This window comes from Varanus komodoensis, unplaced genomic scaffold (assembly GCF_004798865.1).
Source record: "Varanus komodoensis strain SLA01 unplaced genomic scaffold, ASM479886v1 scaffold1, whole genome shotgun sequence".
NCBI lineage: Eukaryota > Metazoa > Chordata > Lepidosauria > Squamata > Varanidae > Varanus > Varanus komodoensis.
Genome location: NW_025335268.1, coordinates 116,468,683 through 116,490,066, shown reverse-complemented (window position 1 = coordinate 116,490,066; position 21,384 = coordinate 116,468,683). Strand labels below are relative to the sequence as shown.

Sequence of the window (21,384 nt, the reverse complement as noted above, 5' to 3'; positions counted from 1 at the left end):
TTTGGTCATGCATACAGACAAGAATTTGAAGACATGGTCACTTGAAAAGATACACATTCATTAGGCAACCACATCCATATAGATGGACACAGTGCTATAGGCTCCTGTGTTGCAAATGCTAAATGCAATTTGGTCATGCTATGTCACAACATTAAGGCAAGATGCAATGAAATACTCACTCATCTATGTTTTCATTTTTTATTCCCAGCCAGTCATTTATTCGCTTTTGCCTGACTCCTTTATGATTAAGCCAACTGTCAATGAGATACAATATACATAATTAATATTGTCTAATAAGCCCCCCAAACACCCAATCTCACCTCCTATATCAGTGCCCTTATTAAATATCTAAGACAGCATATGTGGTAGACATGTGATAAGGCAAAAAAGTATTGGATTAAAATACACAAATGGCTTGAGGAGATGTTACAAAAACCTCTAACATTTAAACCTGAAGTTTTTTTTATTAGGCATTGTACCCGATGATCTTAGTAAACAAGCAATGTATTTGTCTCTACATGTAACCACTGCGGCGAGGATTGCATTTGCCCAACACTGTAAGAGTGAAGAGCCACCTACCGATGAACTGATTCTAAAAAAGATCTTGGACTGTGCGGAAATGGGCAGATTGACTTTGTCTCTGAAGGAGAAAGAAGATACAGACTTCTATCAAACTTGGGACTCTTTTTATCATTGGCCAGAGAAACGGGACTACGCATAGACTTAAATATGTTTATCATTTAACATAAAAAGAAAAAATGTGGGGGGGCTGACCCAGTAGGTCTGATGTTATCGATGATTGATGCTTTTTAGTTTTTTTTGGTTAGGAAAGAATAAAACTTATTCAAAAAATTAAATATCTAAGAGAGTATTAGAAACAATCATATCCAATTGTGGTTTTTTTGTATGTGTGCACCTTGTTTTGATCCTTCTGGTACATTGGATTAACCATGGCATAAACAAGTCTCTCTTAAGTACCATTACATCCTTCCCCATTTTTTCCTACCAAAATGAGAGTAGCTCACTTGTTCTATGGTATCTTAACTGCCCTTTGGGGGGGGGCAATGATAACACTAATGAAAAAAGGCAGTGTATGAGGGCATAGTTTATTGAGAAGATCAGGCCAGAATCATGCTCTCTTGAACTTGCGGAACTTCTTTCCCATGCTTGGTCCTGGCCAGGAAGTGAGCCAAGCTGAGATCAAGTCCTCAGATGCTTGGGAAAGCTAATGGCTTTTTTTGTGCAAAGTATGGAAAACCCACAGGTCATGTGTGTTAAAGCAGGACTTGTTTCCAGCCACAGATGCACACAAGAAAGCTCAGCATCGAGTAGACTTTGGGCCAGAGCCTGGGGAAGAAGAAATTTGAGTTCCCACCTCCAAAACAGATTCTTCACATATTGTTACTCTGTGTAGGCTGCCTTTCACTTCAAAATGAAAGGGCTTATTTCCTTGGTGGCATACCAAGCACAGCTGGAACCTGTTATTAATAAGCGATACAGTTACTACATGATTATCAAATTTGTTAAAATGCTTCCATCACAAGAGGCTTGGTCTTTTTGCCATTAATATACTAGATGACCAAACTAAATGCCATTAATAATTGTGTGACTCTCTTTTTAAAAAATGGTGGGGGAAGAGGTTGACCTAATTTATGCCCCTGGTATGGTTAAACCCTGTGCTCTTAAGGAGGATCCCAATCCAGATCGGGTTCGTCATACATACCCTTTAAAAATGCCATTCACATAATTGCCAATTGTATTAATGGAATCATCTAGTTTGACCCTCACAGTCCATGCTCAAAAATGAGATTCATTATGTTACTCTAGTGGACTACTAGACACTCTATAACCAATTATTAGGTTCCCAGCTGATGCTTACTTACACAAGGTACTGATCTCTGATTTTGCGTAGCTGGATAAGATCAGGTTTGATACTGTTCATTTTCTTGTCAATTTCCCGGTTGTCTAGGGCTTGTTTCTTCAAATCCTGTTCCAGTCGGAGCTTACTATCATGGATTTCACCCAGACGTGATTTTAACTTTTCATAATTCATCATAATCCTGTAATATAACACCTGTTGTTTTAAAAATACTAGGTACACATGCCAAACCAAAACAGCAAGCTCTGATCTTAAAATATGCACAAATGTCATCTATTATTCCTAAATTTATTAAAGTCTATTTTATGATAGACAGTAAGGCACACTCAAGGTCACACTCAATTTTGAACATGTGATTAGAATCACTGTATCATAATATATGTAAAGAAAATGTGTGTGTTCTTCTTTGCTCTATGCAGATCTATTTCTGGCTTTGTTCTGTTAGAAGCTGTTGTAGTCAATTACTGGGTTCACCCAACATGACGACCAACAAGGGCAATTAACTACAGTGGGGGGCTGTGTCACAGTACTCCAGACTGCTTCCTGCAGGGAGGCTTGTTTGCCAACAGCAATGTCATCTGCAACCAGGCAACTGAACCTCGTGTGGGTAAAGCCAAGTGGGAATGAGCTGCTCAATAAGTCTGGAAAGCACCCGTTGCAGGCCTTGCTGCGTCTGGCTGGCCTGGGCCGTCCCCAGCGAGAGCTGCTGCACAAGATGCCCAAGGAGCACTTTGAAGCGCTGCCACTAGCCCTTGCCAACTGTGAGCCCTTTGAGACTCACTGCAGCTCCCCACACTTTTTCTTGGAGATCGCTATCAGGGATCTCTAATTTGACAACCCCATCCAAGCGCCATCCTAGGATGGCAACACTAGTTTGCTATCTATTTTTAAGTATATTTGTTGTGCCCGACATTGATACAAATATCTTTACCCTTCCCTTCTACCTCTTCCTTTTTCTTTGGCTTTTAGGATGATTCAGACATATCAGAGATTATTTTGCTCAAGTGCCTAAAATGTATTATGTTTAACTTGTTTTGCTTGTAAATTACTATAGAATATTATATTTAGAAGCCAGACGATAATAACAATTAACTGTGTTTTCCTTTAAATATGTTTAATGTTAGTGATAATATTATCACTATATTATGACCAAACTAAGTTATGCCTAATACACTTGGCATTTCTAAGATTTCAAGATCTGAAGTCAGAAAAGAGCTCTGACCTTAAACTGCAGGACCCATCTCATCCCAAATGCCAATCCAGTCCAGCGCAGGAACTAGGCAGGAGTGCCAGGCACGCTGCCCCTGTGCTCACTGTGGTTGCCCCTTTGTTCCCTGCCAGTGCATGCTTCCCCAATGCCCTGCTGCCATGATGCTCACTGCTGGGTGGAATAGTAAGGCAGCTGGTTATCAAAAAGGCACTTGATGGCAGAGAAGACAGAGAGTTCAGACTCAGTCAATCAGAGCACTCCTGCTACTGACACATAAACAGTTGATAGGCAGAAAAGACCAGTAGAAAATGAAGGCTAGAGCACAGTCTGCTGCCACTGTGGCCAACCTTGCCACCAAACTTGCTGGTGGAAACATAGGGACTGTGCAAAAACTTGGCAACTGAAACCACATGTAAGAACAAGCACTGATGAAGTCTGGAAAACTTAAAATAGACTGTACGCTCTCTGTGGGGTTTCATGGAAACCAAATGGCCTGTTTTAACATCTTGCTAAATACACATGTGATGACAAGCCCACCTGCATGGCTTCCAACATGCCTTGTCAATTAAGTGTGAATACAGCCAATGAATCTTCATAATAGTTCAGTATTACTGAGTATATATGAGCAATTCATCCCTTAAGACATTTTTAGAATCAACAAGGAAAAGCTGCTACATAGATTCAGCAAAACATCCCTTGTCAAATTCCTACAGTGAATGGCTGATACTGCGATGGCACCTATGCTGACCAACTCTGCACATTATCTAACTTGACTGAAATAAGTTACCATGTTGAATCATAATTTACCAACACATATGGCAGACATACCGCTCAATTTCTTTCTCATTCCCTTCTCTTCGAAATCGTTCAATATATTCTTTGCTGTATTGTTCTTGGGTGTGACACTGCTCTTCAAAAATTTTAATTGTTTCATTAAAAGCTTCTATTGCTGTTCTCTTCATCTGAATTTCCTACAGAGAGGAACCAATTTGAAAGATCATTAACAAACTGGAAGCAAACTGCTTTCTGCTTTCTATTTATTCATTATTTTATATGACACATAGCAGATTATTAGTATGAGGTTCCGAATTTATATTGATTCAATATTGAAAAGTTTATAATTAAAAATGGAAATAATAAAATCAAATTGACAATAACTTCTGGTAACTTAGGTACTTGGGCTTTGCCTTCTTTCATCCAAATTAAAGACTAACCACTTATGACATCCGTACACAAAACTAGGTGAGGCTGGTAGACACAGTCAGTCATTATGATATCCTATGGTGATAAAGTGCATGGCTCACTTAGATGACTCCCTAAATTCATGTAGGCACTTAAGGGATCTCAGGGATAGGGAACGCCTTACATCCCCTGAAGAGCTCATCTTCTATTTTCAATGCAATGTTAGATATTCACAACAATATTGATAAAGTATGAGGGAAAGAGATGGTTAGTTTTTCCAAGGACCTCCATATTTACATATTTTTATTTCAAAAGATCTACATGGCTCAGTTCAAACATCAACAAACCATATTAAAGAATAACTTGAACAGAAACAGCTTTGCACAAGTCAACTTTTTATATGCTTAAAGAATGAAGGAGGGTTTTTTTTTCTGGCTGATCCTCTGCTGGACTACCATCTAGCAGAATTCAGATGCTCTGTGCTGAAACATTTCACAGCTGAAACATTGTCCCTAAGAAGCTGTCATCCAAGTTTTTCAATGGCATTCAAAAGCTATAGCAATTATCTTTAACCAGATACTGTTTTAACTGCAAGTTTGGCAGCGACAGTGCTGGCCTCTGACATGCAGTGCGGAGAGGCAGTTACAGCAGAGATGGTGGACAGCAGTGTTGTTAACTCTCCACCGCAGCTCCAATGCCAGTTTTTCCAAGAAGAGTAGGGAAAAGCATTCAGGAAAATGCCAAGCAACCCATCTACTCTTTGGATTGCATCTTTTCTATCGAACTCTATTTTGGTTTAAGTCACCATGATAGCTTAATACAACATACCTGTGATGTTCTGGTGTATTCTTCATATAATCTGTCATACTCCTTACTTTTCTCTTGATATTGATTATGGTACTCCTGCAACTTTTTGCCCACAGCATCAATATTATCTTCTTTTACCAACTGATCCTAAATACAATAGAAAATAGGTATACTTTTCTACAAAACTGACCCAAGTACCAACCTGTCTGCAGAACTACCCACATGGAAACAGAAGTATTAAATAGTTTTATTAATTCTGAATAATAAAGCCTCTCTACCTACATACTTTTGTAGTTCCTCTATAGCTAAATATCCATTAATACATTCTTCTAGCTTTCGAATGATAACTATTCCAATTATTCACTATATATAAATGTTTTAGGACTTTTGAGCTAACAAGTTAGATACTGGATCTTTATGTAAAGGAATGTTTGTAGTTAAGGTGCTCAGCATTAATCACTTGATATCAGCTACTTAATCTGTAAAAGTTATTTTACAGAAAGCATGGCAGACTTTCAATATGTTCATCCTCTTGCACTGTGAAAATATTTATATTGTGTTATATTTGTAAATTCTATAGTTTTGAAGAGATATCAATAATGGCAGAAAAAATTAAGATGCCGAGGTCTAGATTTAGTGAGTAGGTAAAGTTGTGATCAGTTCGTTTCCCACCTCCCCTCCATATCACTACTTAGACATAATTTTTGTAAAACTTAATATCTAACTATATGGCTACACACCGCTCATAATCTTCAGAAGATTCTACACTAAGCAGGGTTCTAATAGGCTTTCTGGTACATCCTGAAGCTGCAAGAGCCCATGTTTTATCATAGCATCTATGCATTCTGTTACAGTGAAACATCAAACTGGTGTTTTAATGTCTGCCAATTTATGAATGAACCAAGTGAACAACTATGAATTTAAAGCAGAATACCCCAGTCAGAGCTTTCTGATGAGTTACTCTTGAAAATATTTTTTACTAGAGCACTAAGGTGGGGGGTTGCTTACAAAACACCATTTCTTGAAAAATAGTTGATGAAACATCTATTAAAAATACTTGCATTTAAAGATAAAAGAATAAAGGTCTTGAAAAATCTCACCTGCTGGTACCTTGATACAGGATACATCAGCTTCACATCAAGTTTAGGATTATATTGAGCAAGAGATTCATGATGGTAGTGGTTAATCAGCTCCACAACAGAATTAAATGTCAGTGGGTCAGAAAAACCATATTTCCCATCCCGATGATAAATTTTTATCAATTTATTGTTGCCACCCTTCCTGAAAAGAAGATAACAACAACAACAATTAAGGCATAACATGCTGTGCATTTGTGTTGCACACATCCTACATCAGCTGCTCTAATGATACCAATTCAAAAAGTGTACATCCAAAATGTAAATGTATCTGTTGCAAACATCACTAATTTTAATATTAACCTTAACTAGAATTTCCCTATTTTTTCCCAAGAGTATATGAATTTTTTCTAATATCAAGAAATGTTAAAATGGCATCAAAATAAGAGAACATTCTGTAAGACACAGAAAGCCAATGCACTTTGCAAATTCTTTGAAGAAACTCAAGTTGTTCATTCCTACCATGCAGTATATTTCAAGACCTAGCAAAACTGTAAAGAAAGACAATGAAAAACAAAGTTTATATTCATATCACCATTTGTGACACGCATGGCAATGTAGCAACAGATGCTACTGACAATTTACACAGGACAACAGATAAGGCAAAGTCCCAATTATTTACCGCAGTGTCAGCGTATAGTCTCCCTGTTTCTTTGTTGATGCATCTCGCACCAGGAATGTTCCATCCGGCATGTCTCGCAGTTTGTCATTTACCTCTTCCCTTAAAGAATGAAACATACTATCAGGTTTAGTGTGCAAAGATTCTTAACATCATCACTAATCGCTCCTCCCTATTTGCTTCCAAAATTATCACATACGTGCTTCTTAATCTGTCTCCTTCCCAGCCTATGCTGAGTATCACATAGAATTTGTTGTCAAAACTTTCCTCAAGTAGGCCAATTTTTTGGCATTTAATTGATTCCTAAATAGCCACACCTAAATCTTTCTTACAAGGAGGTTGATGTTTGGATGCTGTCTTATGTTAATTACATGATTAGAATTGATTACATAAGCTTAATATTCTGCAGAGGTTTTAAAATCATCAGGAATAAAGGCACACCTCTCATCCTGGGCACATCAACAGAAAGGGTTATGGATTCTGTACGAAGAAATTATTATATTTTGATTTAATTTTAAACCAGGCTCTTTAAGAGACTTGGCAAGCAATCGCATGAATTGTATCCTCAGTGCTTGTTAACCTCTGATGAGTACCCATTGCAGAGTGGAAGAAGCTGTGGAGACTTTTCTTTTCCACTTCTCCTGCTCTGCAATTCAGCTAAGAGGGACGAATTCAGCTATCTGGTTGCAGTGCTTTCGATGGAGAGGGAACAGGCTGGAACGCCACCAGAATATGCTATATTCTGACAGCCCTAGTCTTCTTCCTCTTCCTGCTCCCTTTACTTCCCCACCTCCAAAATCCGGCAGTGTTCCAGCTGCTCCACCTCCAAAATCGAATTTCCTGACCCTGTGATTCTTTTTCTGCTGGCTGTGGGGAGGTAGAGGGGAAATAAGTGCAAATCCCCTGCTTTGAGATAGGAGCTCTGTTTCTCTGTAGTCAAAGGGGCCATAGGATCACCCTAATAAAATATAAATTAATTTTAAAGGTCATTTATCAAGCCTGTAACATTTTAAATGGAAAAACTGGCTTCACCGTGAATGCTCCATAGATTTCATTACTGTTTAACATTTATTAGTATCATAACACTTAAGATTCAGAAAAAGCATATTCACTCAAATTTATTTTTTGCTCATGTTGTTCTTCCAAGTTTTGCCTTAGTTTCTTCACAATATGATGCAAATAATGACACTTTTTAATATGTGTACACTAAGACAGAAGAAACCACTTTCTGCTTCAGAAAACAGCATTCTTTACCTTGTGATGTCTCCCCAGTACCATTCTGCATCCTGAAGTGAGGCGCTTCCATTTTCTTTTGTCCCATTTGCATTTACTGGTGTTATTGGCTTGGAGGGCTTTGGAGGAAGAGCTGGAAAAGAGAATGTGCTCATTTACTTTTCTGACTTTATACTGCAACCTCAAAATGTTGAACAAGGGATTCAGTGAGATATATGGCATTAACTTTAGGCAAGGCATTATTACACACCTGTGAAAATTGAAGAGGAAAAAAACGCATCTTTGGCTAAGAATATCACATTTTTCTAGCTAATATTTGATTTCTTATAGAAACTACTTCATCAGAATTTATATACTTGGTATACCACAACAATATGCATGAATCTTGCATGTTATGTCTGTGTGCATAAGCCTCTCCAGTTTAAACAGGTCCTTAAGGCTGGTTCAGAAAGTTTTATTTTAAACATGCTTCTCTATGTACCAGAACTTCTGACCAGCTACAGCAGCTTAGAGCTCCAACAGTTGCCACAGGCAGTCAAAAAGCTTTCTGCAGTCCTCTCTGCTGGGCCCTCCTTCTTAGCAGTACCTGGCTTCTTCAGGCAGCAGAACGGAGGGACAAAGAATGTGCAAGACTGACTTCGTAAATGTGTAATGGTGAAGGCAGTGCTGGGGAGGCTGCTGGAATGGGGCCACCCAACAACTTTAGCAACTATCCAAGCCAACTGGTGTCACAAGCTAATGAGAATAGGTGCGCAGACTCTTGTGTAAGCTGACCCATGAATGGATACAAGTTTGTAGCTATGATGCATACACAGATGATACCCCTTGTCTTTTCAGCATTGAAGACTCCTGCAAGTAGTGCCGCTACATGCCAAGTAAGACCTCCAGCAAATAACTGTGTTCTTCCACTGATGATTTGTTTAGTGATGGCACTGAATGAGGAGACTGAACAAAAATTCCCTCTTGCTTAGCTGGGTTATGTGTATGTACACGTGAGACTTGTAACTTAAGAGTTCAGTTTAAAAATAATACTTTGGATGTATACTCTTGCAGGTGCAATTCCTGACATCATCTATTAAAAGGAGATAACAGGGGTGTGAAAGCTTAGAGACTGACCAATGGTCTCAGTGAATGTGTTCAGGTAACTATGTTAATACACAGGAAAACTAGGCCTTGAAAATGACACCACATACCAATGCTAAAGTCTAACCTTCATATGACCAAATGAAAAACAAAGACCAAGCCTTAGAGCCAAACTACATACTGAATACTTGGACTGTCAGAGATGATGGAGGAAATGTGTTCAGGGTTATTCCAAAGGTTAGGACTTGAGCCGACAAGTGTTTTTGACTAAACATTAGATGAACTTCCCGACAGCAGAAACTTTTAAAAAGTGAAGCAGACTGCCTTGGATGGGGGTGGGTTTTTCTTCATTGGATAGCTTTAAACAGAGGCTAGATAACCACCTGTTTGTATCAGATTTCCAGCCCTGGCAGGAGATTCAACTAGATGAACTCTGAGGTCCTTTCCAACTCGATGAGTCTTAGTGTGCTCTGTCATAGTAACCTTGGTCTGAAGGGGGAAGAATAGTATAAATATTAAATCTCTCTTCCCATGGAAGCCTAACAGCTGCTTTGGAAAGGGCCCTATTTGAAAATGGTGTAAAGAAGAAAGTGTCAACACTGTTTCACTATCTAGCTTGGAACACTAGCTATTTGGGTGAAGACTCTGTGTAGTCTTTCTACACTACTCCGTGGAGTCTTACTGTATACATTATGCATATAGTCTTTCTGTATACATAATGTACATTTTCTGTCGGAGGAGTCATACAGAAAACAATTATAGGCAGTCTCTGGGTTACGAATGAGTACTGTTCCTGAGAAAAAGGGTCTAAGGGTATGCTTGCAAAGACGAGGGCACTTCTGCACCTCTGTGCTACATGGCAACTCCAGCCCAGAAAACTAATGCTATAATTTGTAACACGTGACAATGTCTTGACTGATTCTATATCCTGGGTTCCTGCGAGTACTGGAACAATGGCAGGATCTTAGTGTTGAAATACCATTATTTTAAGTAACCCAATTATTGTTCCTTCATTTACCACAGATCTAAATCCATATGTTCACCTATTTGAATACATTTTTTACATAGTAATGTAACCAGTAATTCTGATTTTATTATATATGCTTGCTAATTTATTTCCCAACACTACAGAAAGAGCTCACAGGAAGAACATTTTAGTCAATTCCAAAATGAACCTATCTATACTCTTGATCATGTGCCAAGTTATTGGGTGAGGATTCCACTCCTGTTGGGTAGATCTCAGATTATAATTTCTGAGGAACAGCTGCTCTACTCCTTAGAGTTATGCTAGGGAGTGCTACATGGAACTGCTGTGTCCCCAGTGCTTTTACAAAATCTATATAAAACTACTGGGGAGGTTATTCAAAGAAGTAGAATTAACTGGCCATTACCAGTATGCTGATGCCATCCAGTTTTAGTTCTCTTTTCCAGATGCGGTGATTGAATGGATTCCTGGCATCTGTAATGGACTGCATGGAGTTGAATAATGGAAGCCAAACCCAGACAAGACAGATGACAATAGCAGGAAATTTAACTGGTTTGGGAGTTGTTGGTTCGCCTGTGCTGGACAGAGCTGCATTTCCCTTGACAGACCAGGTGCACAGTTAGGGAGCATATGTGAGCTGGATCTGGCTTTGCTCCTGAAATCACAGGAGGCAGAGATAACCTAGTCCTAAAAGTACCTTTTACAAGCTTATTTTAGTACACCAGCTGCAGCTTTATAAGATGACCTAGCCTCTCTGATAAAACAATCTTTTTCCCCTTAGACTCTAAGTCTCAGAGATTAGGCTGCTATTATATGATCTACAGAAAGCTGTAGCTAGAACACTATTCATAAATTACAGTTGATTCAAAATATGACAGGCTGCTAATTGACAGGAGCGAGCAACCTGGAATCAATCTTTACTTCCAAGCACAATTCAAAGAAATGTTAACCTTTAAACCAAGGGTGCAAAAAATGCTCTCCTTTGGTAGCCACCCCACCCTCAGGGTGGGAGAGAGGAAATGCTATAGCAATGGCTGTTCAGTTTCTACCATAAATGACTTGTTCCTACAGTATCTCCACAGACTCCTAGGAAGCTCTGCTTGAAGGACTTCATCTACTAGCTAGGATGTTCTAGGAACAGAGCTTCTAAGGCATGAACCATAGGGCCTAGTGCATTTTCTTTTTACCTGAAAAAGGGTCAGGTAAGAGCCTGCAGAAGCTCTTGGATGACAATAACTATCTGGATCAATTTCAGTTGGGGCTCAGGCTAAATTTTGGCACAGAAACATATAGTTACCCTGTATGATGGCCTATGCCTGGAGAGAGACAGGGGGAGTGTGAAGGCATCTTGATGGCATCAACCATATTATTCTTCTGCGGCAACTGTCTCAATTGGAAATGGGAGATACTCTGTTGTTCCTACTTGGATGGTTGGCTCTAGAAGATTGTGCTTGGCCTTGTTGGGCTTCTGTATGGGTTAGTTTTGTTCTTCATCCTGTTCAACATTTACCTGAAACTGCTGAGTATAGTTTTTCAAAGTTTTGGTGTGCACTTCATTAGTGTGCTGGTAACACTGCAGCTCTATTTCTCCTCATCTTTATCAGGTAAGCCTGTGGATGTGCTATATCAGTGTGAGGTTGTGACAATGGACCGAATGAGGACTAATAAACTGAAACTCAATCCAGACAAGACTGAGATGCTATTAGTAGCTGGTTCTTCTGACCAGATGGAAGGTGCTCAATCTGTTCTGGATGGGGTTGCACTCTTCCCGAAGGTGCAGATTCGCATCTTGGAGGTTCCTCTGGAGCCATCCTGGTCACTTGAGGCTCAGGTAGCTTCAGTGGCACAGAGAGCTTTCCCACTGATTTCAGCTAGTGGCTCAGCTATGCCCCTACCTGCATAATCTAGCTTCAGTTGCTTATGCTCTATGAACCTCCAGGTTAGATTACTGCAATGTGCTCTGTGTTGCCCTTGAAAACACGATGCACTTATTTCATTTCTGTACCATCCATTAGCTGAAATTCTTTGTGCGGTTAACAACAATTCATGTAATACAGCAAAACACAAAAATATAATGCAGCAAAACAGCATAACATTACAAAACTAAATTTAAAGTTTTTTTCCCCTATTGAGCAGCTACAACAAATTCAGGTGTCTTTCCTTTCCAAACTGCAGTTCCGTCCTTGCTTTTGAAGTCTCTTGGGGTGGGGAGCAGGTGGAATAGCTCATCCTTGATGGAACATCATCACTCCCCCAGAGATAGTTCAGAAGCTGCAGCTTATGCAAAATGCAGCACCCAGCTTGATAATAAAGACAAGATCTGAACATATAACACTAATTCTGGCTTGTTTAACTGGCTTACTGTATGTTTCCAATCCTGATTAAAAGTGCTGGTTTTAACCTATAAGCCTTGCAAAGTCTGGTACAGCCAATACTTTTTCCAGCATGAACCAATCCATATACTATGCTTACCATCTAAACCCCTTCCTTCTCCAGATGGTTCTTCTACGACTCAGATGGTGGTGACAAGAAAAAAGTTGGAGACAGCCCCAGTTATGGACCAAACTCCGTAATGGGGTCCATCTGGTACCAACACTGTTATCTTTTTTGCACCAAGATACTATCTTCTCTCAAACATCTTACAGCATGTTTTAATCAGGGTTTTACTTGTTGTTTATAATAGTTTGATGCATGTATCTGTGTCCTGTACATTTGTATGTAAATGTTTTTATAAAATGTATTTATTAAGGTTTTTAATTTTTGTAAACTATACAGAGAACATTGTCAGTTGCATCATATAGAACGTAATAAATGGGGTTTCAGGATCCTTCAGCAAGAGAGTGCATTAGAGAAGGACCAGGAGCCACTGTTCCTTCTCTCACTGTTTCTGCGTGTTGCAAAGCTCAGTGGACCTGCTTCCTCCACAAATGTAACAGTTGTCCCTGTGTTCTCTGCAATGTGTGAATAATTAAGAACAGTAGCTCTGCATGCTGCCAGGTAGATTCAAAGAGCCAGATATATATACACCTGCTGAGGTAATTTGTGGAGGCCTGCACCTACACATGGAGAATAGGCTGCACACACATTTTGAAGGATCAATCTACACTGCTTCTTAGCCTTTACAGTGCTGTATTTCAGCTCAATGTAAAACAATGCAGAAGGCAACCCAACATTTTCTGCTTCACTCCCCAGGGCACCCAGTGACTCAGGCCTGCTTGTTCAGTTGAACACCTTTCATCCCTGTACTTGCAAATGAGCCTGGAATTCTTAAAACAGTAAAACCTTGGATTACAAGTAACTTGGTCTGTGAGTGTTTTGCAAGACGAGCAAAAAGGTTTCCTAAATTTTAATCTGATAAACAAGCAATGATTTGCTTGCAAGTATGAGTATTACGTGCGCTTTGCCTGCCGAGTGTCACTTCACAACTTAGCGCAAGTTCTTCTCTCTCACTGCAGGTGTGAGTACAGCATCATCTCCCTCCTCCCCGAGCACGCCCGCTTCAAATTTTTGTGATAAAAAAAATACTAAAACTGTTGATTAAAGTGTAAAACAGCAACACCAAGCCAATCATTCTTCCTACTATCTAACAAAAGGCTTTCCTTTTAGACAGACTCTTAAAGCTAGGATGAAGAATTAATGAAATAGGGATGAGGTGATTCTACTGAACTGGGGCAGTCAACAGTATTTGCACATATTGCTACACCAAGGTTTGTCTTCATTATGATTTACTAAACAAGGCAGAATTGTAGGCTTGCTGACAAGCAAAGTAATAAACCTTTTGTTTGTTTGTAATGGAATTTTTTATGGATTCAGACAATTCATAGTTAAGCCAGGATTTAAAAACCAACTTCAACCTATTGTTTCAAATTATTCTCTGACTTATTGCCTGACGTGGGATCAGAGATTCAAATAAATTATTTAATTTTAATTTATTTTAATTTAATTTTAATTTAATTGTTATTTAAAAACTAATATTTTAATGTTCAACAGTCACTTTTACTTAACTTATATTTCTTGGTTATTTGTTATTATAGTGATATGGTTGTTTTATTGTGTTTTTGTCTTAATGACTGTAAGCCATCCTGAGATGCCATGCATAAGTGATGGCATCTCAAAGTTTTAAATAAATAAAATAAATCATTGTCAGGCTAAACAACTTCTGGCATTATATGCAAACTAGACCATAGAGAAAGCCCTAGTTACCAAGTGAGTTCATATATGGGGAAGCACTGGTCAGGGCCATATATAACCCAAACCCAAAATTTATTTAAACTATGATTTCTTGCACTACACTGGGTTCATCTGCCAGATGCTTATAACCATCGTCTGTTTTCTCATTCCCTGGGTTATTGTCTTCTTCCTTTTCCTGCTTCTTCCCTGTATCTCAAATGACTTTGTGGCACTGCAATACTGGATACGAAAAGGCTGCTGCTGCTGCTGTTGTTGTTTTTAGCTGCTTTTGCCTGCTGTTGTTGTAAGCTGGTGAAAGAACCTGCATTTCTGAGACTGTATTTAACAACAATCCATGGTTTATACAATTTACAGTTCACAACCCAACAACAAACCATGGGTTCTTTTTGTGGACTTTGTCCCCTAGTTAACCTATAGTTCTGGGCTCGCACATAATGACAATTGATAATTCAACATCCTAGGAGTAGTTAAACCATGGTGTGCTGTCATGTGAAAACCAGGTAACTCTCTTCAAGACACATCTACCTCAGGCCATAAAAGGCTTTAATGCACTTCAACTCTGCCCTTGCTGTATTTACTTGGCTATTATTCAGTGTTGTGGTTCTGTTGTTCCACTGTTTTCATGTTTTATTATTGTTACCCCTACTTGTTCTGCTGGTTATTACTATTTTTATTAATTTGAGAAGTGCACTGGAAACACTTTGGAACTGAAAGGTGGAATATAATTTTACACATCCATTAATGAAAGCCTGCAAATTATGTTGGGCACATAACTACAAGCAAGTGCTGCTGGAAAATTATCAGGTGAATTTTATTTATCTATTCATTTCTCTATTGCCCCATAGTCGAAACCCTCTGGGTAGTTTTTAATGTGATCCATAAAACAAGATAATAAAATACAATAAAAATATAATAAAAGCAGAAAACAGTAAAAAGTTTAAAACAGCTAAAAACAAACAGCAAATAATTGCTTTGTAAAAACATGTGGGATGGGAAATCCCCTCAAGCCCCTGGATGTCTGCATAAGACATAAAGGCCTTGGCATAAAGGACCATTTTAACCTGATGCTGAGGGGATAACAAATTTGACACCAGGCTGGCTACAGTGGACAGACTGTTCCATAAATGGGGGGCCATCACAGAGAAAACCCTCCTCCTTGTTGCCACTCTCTGAGCCTCCCTCGGAGTTTTCACTTGTAGTAAGGCCCTGGAAACTGAGTGTGGTATCCAAGTAGACTGCAGGGGCAGAGGCTCTGGCAGATATTGTGGTTCCAAACCATGTAAGGCTTTCCAGCTTAAAGCCAACATCTTGAATCGGGCCCAGAGGCATACAGGCAGCCAATGCAAGTGGGCCAGAACCAGTTTTACATGTTCAGTTAATAAGTTCCTACATGCCATCATTCACTAACAGGCAGAGTATGACTTTCTGTACTACCTGCAGGTTTGAACAGTTTTCAGCAGCCCTATGTAAAGTACACTACAAAAGTCACTTCCTGAGATTACAAAGACAGGGATAACAGTTGTGACTGAATGCTCTGTAAAGTGCCACAGCTGGCATATAAACTGCAACTGGAAAAAACCTCCCTTGCCATGCATTTTCCAAAAGCATCAATAGATGCAGGTCAATATGCAAGCTGTGTACCTGTACCTACATAGTACCAAGTACTATTGTTTGCAAGTAGACTGCACACTCCCAATGCCTCAGCCCTCCCACTCAACATAATTTTCATCTCATCAACATTCAGTTAACTGTAGCCTTGTAATCAAGTAAAAGATGGACTAGTGTGGTGACAGCACTATACTGATGACATCTAACCATACAATTCCAGATGTTCTTTCCAGGTATAGGTTCTCTTCCTCCACTTTTTTAAACTGCAAAGTAGACTGGGTAGTCCACAAGTGAAAAGAATCTTTATTATCATCAATCCCAACCAGTCCCTTTCTTGCTTAAAATTATTCTCCTCAAACTGGTGGTAAAAATTTACAAGGAACACATGTTTATGCTTTGTGATGTTCCAATTTTTGACAAACTTACACAAGATATTTTATTTAAAATAAGAGCTCAAGTTAGAAAATTTTATCAATCGCCAAGTTCTGGCCTTGAAGTTAGTAGAATTTCAAATTTGTATTACAGCAGCCAAATCTTCATGAAAAGGTTGTGTTTGTAGTATATGTACAGAACTCACTTGACTTCTCATCTACCTGAGTCCTATAAAATCCATATTAATTCCATGGTTTTAAACCCATCCCCTAACCCACCCCTTTATTACTGCTTTTTTTCAGGCACTGGTCCCTAACAGGCTACGTTTTCTATCCAAACATTCACCTAGTTATATTGCCTGGCTGGATTAGAACTGCTGGCTCATTTGGTTCCTGTCTCTGGCTTACAGAAGATAAAGGGAGCCAAGTCATTCTCTTTGGTGTGAAGACTGTACTGGAAAGGTTGCCATGCAGCTTCCCTCACATTTCCTTATTGAATGAACAGAGAAAGATCAGGTCCAGACTTCCAATCTTCAGAGCAATTCTCCACCCCAATCTCTTTTCAAGCTCCCTAAAACCTGTACTTTGTTCACAGTCTGGAAGACAGAGGTGAGTGACAGTTCTATATTTTAGAAAAAGGCTTTTAGCTCTGGTGGGATCCAACCAAATACTGGATTTCCTTCCACCTATAATTGCAGAAAGGAAAGTCTCAGTCCTGTACATGTTTAGACAAAAAGAAGTCCTTCATGCACAGGACTGTGCCCTAAACATCAAAAAAATTAAGCCTTTGCAAAATCAGGTTTCTTTCAAATTGCAGAAAAAAAATGCATCTCTCTTAAAATGTAAATAGTGGGGTGAAATACCACAATGGAAAAAATATGGCATTACTTTAGGCTTGAAGTGCCTTATTTGAGGACACATCTTGTTGAAAAGGAATGGAATTAATTGCTCTAGGAGTAATTAGTCCCATTGGTTGTAAATGGTGTACATTTTCTTAAAGCAAAATACCCTGTTACTTTGCTACATTGAAAGAGCCTCTCTCACAATCAATGGTCTATTCATAGAAGAGTCACATGAAGGAGCCTCAGGACCAGGCACTAGATTCTTACGTTTACAAGGCACATGTACCCTTTGATATTATTTGTACAACTAATATATCCTGACAGCTCCTATGGTCAATTAGCATCTGTTTGAACCAAGCTGCAGAGGAAAGGATGTTAAAATCATTTAGATCCTTCATCCCATCAAACACTATGGCTGGGGTATTTAATTTTCTGATTTAACAAGTCTCTTTGGTCTCTTCCATGTGACAACAATGCAGCAGCAACCCACACTGGTGCCCCAACAGTTGTCAGCACAGTAATAACTTATAAGATTATATAAATAACAGTATTAACAGGACTGATGAAGCAGGAGCATAAAGTTGTAAGGATGTACAACACAGGCATATACACTTAGCTACACAGTTAAACTTGGGAGCTTATTCTAACAAACATAGTATGATTTAATGTATAACTGTGAAGAAAGAATAAAGGAAGTGATAAATAGCAAGTCCTTGTTTATGTAAGACAAGCCACTGAGAAAAGGGAGGATGTTTCCATGTTTTATTATTTATTATACTTCTGTCTGCCTAATAGTCAAAGCTCTCTAGGATTTCACTACAATTAAACAACTCCTTAAACTGTTAAGACTTTTGTTTTTTGCTCATTCTGTGGCATTTTGATAGAATCCCAAAAATCCCAGCTTTCACTACTGAAATATAAGTTTTTTAGCCTTTGCTTCTGTAATGTCAAGTTTAAAAACATGTTGATTAGTTCCAGCATGATTTTCATTGCCAAGCAAGTTGTCTAGCCCCGATTTGACTGGAACTGTATCGCTGCCAAAAATCAATCCTTCTGAAAAATCAGTAGTCTCAGATTTTATTACTGGAGCAGAAGCAGCTACTTAACAGCTATACCCATATGGACAAAGATGGCTGGATCTTTGAGGCTGGAGGAACAGCAAACACCCAACTTTGGCTGTGTTTCTCCTTCCCTGCTGCCCACATTAAAATTTACATTGTAGCATGTTGCCTAGCAACTCAAGCCTCCTGTAGGGTCTACCCAGCAGCCAGCTGCTGCTCTAGGATTTTTCTCCTACCCAGCTTCACTATTTTGTTTGCATGTGTGAGCACAACCCATGCAAACACAAATCTATTTCCCTATAAAAGACATGAGAAGGAGAAGGAATTAAAGACCTACCTTTGTCTTTTATTGAAATTATTTTAGTTGTTTATACTCCTTTAAATTCTGTGTATGAAAAAATTATACATTTTATTGTATTTCATTTTATACCATGCTTTACTGAATCTGTATTTTTTATTTTATTTGAGTGTTTTTGTGTTTTGCATTGAGAGACTGTAAGCTAACAGTCAAAAGCTCTGGGTATTGGATGGTTAAAAAATGAAATAATAAAATAAAATGACTTACCACTACTCCCCTGGATAGGCAGCAAGTTTGGAGAGAGGAGGAAGAAGCCAGGTTGCCCAGCAGATCAGCATGGGAAAAGGGTGGAGGAAGAAGGGTTACCAAAAGGTCTGATCAGAGTTTTTTAGGGCACAGGCCAGGTAGCCAAGCAACCAATGACAGTGGAACAAACGTCTTCTCTTTCACTTTGCTTAACACCACAGATCAGATGCTTCCCTAACTCCTCAGAAGATCAGATTTTCTTTAAATTTAAGCTATAAGTGTGTGTGTTTATGTGAGAGCGAGCGAGCGCTTTTTGTTAGAGTTCTTCTTCTGTGTTTTCTGTCCAGTCAAGAAAAGCCAGCCAAAATCTTATGTTAAGTTATTCTTCTTTTATTTGGGAGTCATGGATGACTGTTATTGCTGTGGGGCATTACATTTACTCTACAATCCGGTGGCTGTAAGTAATTTGTTTTTTCTGAGCAAGATGTGGTAGCTGTGAGACATTTCTTTTTCTTCCTTTCCCCTGCCCCCCTCTTAGCATCATCTGGTGACTGTGGGTCTTATTTTAGTGTAAGGAAGATAGGGAACTTGTGGGAGATTTTTTTTTTCTGAGCAAGATATGGTGGTTGTACAGTAGTAGCATTGTTTCTGAGCAAGATGCTGCAGTGAGGTTAGGCAGTTTAATTAGACCCATTTCTTCTTCCTGTTCATAAGCTCAGACTCCTGGTCAGAAAAAAATGCTACTGCCCCATAACCACCACAACTTATTTATTTATTTGGAACACTTCTATGCCGCCCCAATCACAAAAGCCTCGGGGTGGCTTCCAATATTCCAAACTTGGACAAAAAAGAAAGAAAAGCATGTTTTGTGTGTGCCTCTTAGGTTGCAGGAAAACATCTCTGGACTTCTTAAATTTTATAATATTTGTGATTGCTTGTGTAAGATAATTAGATGTTATGGGTCCCTTGGGTCCACCTCAGCTGATCTGTTCTGCACCCACCAGTCTTACTGGCCATGAGCCACTCCTGCATATCCAGTTCTACAAACCATATTTAGCTTTCCCCCAACACACCAGTTAAAATTGTGAGTAATTCATCAAAATATTTCTTTCTTCATCTGTGCATATGCACAGTCAGAGCCTGGATTCAATAACTAGCTGCTATGATAGACTATTTCTCACACAGCATAGATAAACACCGTTTCTCACAACAGAAGCCTTCCGTTTCTCAGAAGCCTTCTTATTAGTAACTCTACTCCTGAAGCAGCATCACTAACAACCCTGCTGCATTCAGAGTTCAGCTGACTCTGATTGGGGATTTGGAAAACTCAACTCTGAAAGGAAACAGTACTTCAGCCAATCACAAGAGAGTAGTTGAGATCATACGTTGGTGACGTCAGTACACAGACTGTATCTGTGGAGTTTCTAGCAGGTAGTTTTAATATAGCTTCTCAGCTTTTGCAAATGATTTTCCTTTTCTGCATGCATAATTTCGCTTCATGAAATTCTAAATCTCTTTCTGTGAAGGCATTTATGGTAGAATCCTATACATGTCTACTCCAGTAGGGCACTGTATAGGTAGGTTTGTATAAGACTATAACCTTAACACCTCAATCTGCGCAACAAAATGACAGTGAAAAGAAACGGAGTTAAATCCCAGCCTTTGCAAGGCAGTGGAAGCTATTTATTCATGTATTCCCAATATTTTTAAACTTATTTTCTATCGATAGGTATGCAAGAGAAAATTCAAGGGAGAATCACTGTTTGTATAACCCCCCCAAGGATTTTAACAGATGTTTACTAAACACACATGATTTTAAAAGAAAAGACACAATCCCAACATTGTTTAAACATAGATCCCTTTTAGAAGTATTAAATTCCAGTACAATCCTATACATAACTGCTCCCATGCAGTTCAATGAAGCATGCTCCCAAGAAGTACAAAATCACAGCATTCAAGAACTATGGCTCATACACCAGAATTATCAGTTTCCTGTCTGTGGTTTCATGCATGCAGGCTTAACACAAATGACACTTGATGAGCTTTTAGCCTGCCTGCCTGCCTGAAATATTTGATTGCAATATTTGAAATGTCTAGTTAAGTGTGTGTGTGTGTGTGTGTGTGTGCACGCTACTTACCTAACATCTGAATTTTTCAGGGGAGGGATCTGTTTGGACCTTCATAAATTTCACACTAACTGAAAAGCTGACTCTGACATGTAAGGACAAGAAGCCTGTGATACCTGAAATAGGATAATTTAAATTGAAATTATTTGCAAGTTTAGTCAAACAAAAGTCCCTCAGCCATCCTTAGTTGGCTGAGGAATATTTGTCAGTCTAAGTATGCATAGAACTACATCTTCATTATAACATGATTTTTACAGACTAGTGTCTATATTACATACGATGTAACAGAAGAATTTTTTGCAACATTATCTTAGAATAGCCATTTAGGCAAAAATGAAAACGGGAGGGGGAGTGTTATGAAACTGACAGCTATGTAACTGTTCTGATCATGGTATTTGGTTCCGTATAAAGGATTAAAGTAAGCATGTAAGTAGAGGCATGTTGGATTAGATAAAAGCCTTACCTAGGCCAGCTTTCTGTTCACCCAATTGCCAAGCTGCCTGTGGG

The 21,384-nt window shown here is 38.9% G+C and overlaps 1 protein-coding gene across 1 annotated transcript in view; it reads right to left on the bottom strand.

Annotated features, from left to right (window-relative positions):
• Nucleotides 1-21,384, bottom strand: part of LOC123029047 (phosphatidylinositol 3-kinase regulatory subunit gamma) — a 51,216-nt gene that overhangs the window by 12,353 nt on the left and 17,479 nt on the right. Inside the window, exons 2-8 of the mRNA XM_044441523.1 lie at nucleotides 8,088-8,199; nucleotides 6,837-6,935; nucleotides 6,179-6,359; nucleotides 5,100-5,225; nucleotides 3,918-4,060; nucleotides 1,884-2,060; nucleotides 180-254 (exon numbers count right to left, since the gene is read on the bottom strand). Of these exons, the coding sequence (XP_044297458.1) occupies nucleotides 180-254; nucleotides 1,884-2,060; nucleotides 3,918-4,060; nucleotides 5,100-5,225; nucleotides 6,179-6,359; nucleotides 6,837-6,935; nucleotides 8,088-8,199 (913 nt within the window). The remainder of the gene's footprint in view (nucleotides 1-179; nucleotides 255-1,883; nucleotides 2,061-3,917; nucleotides 4,061-5,099; nucleotides 5,226-6,178; nucleotides 6,360-6,836; nucleotides 6,936-8,087; nucleotides 8,200-21,384) is intronic.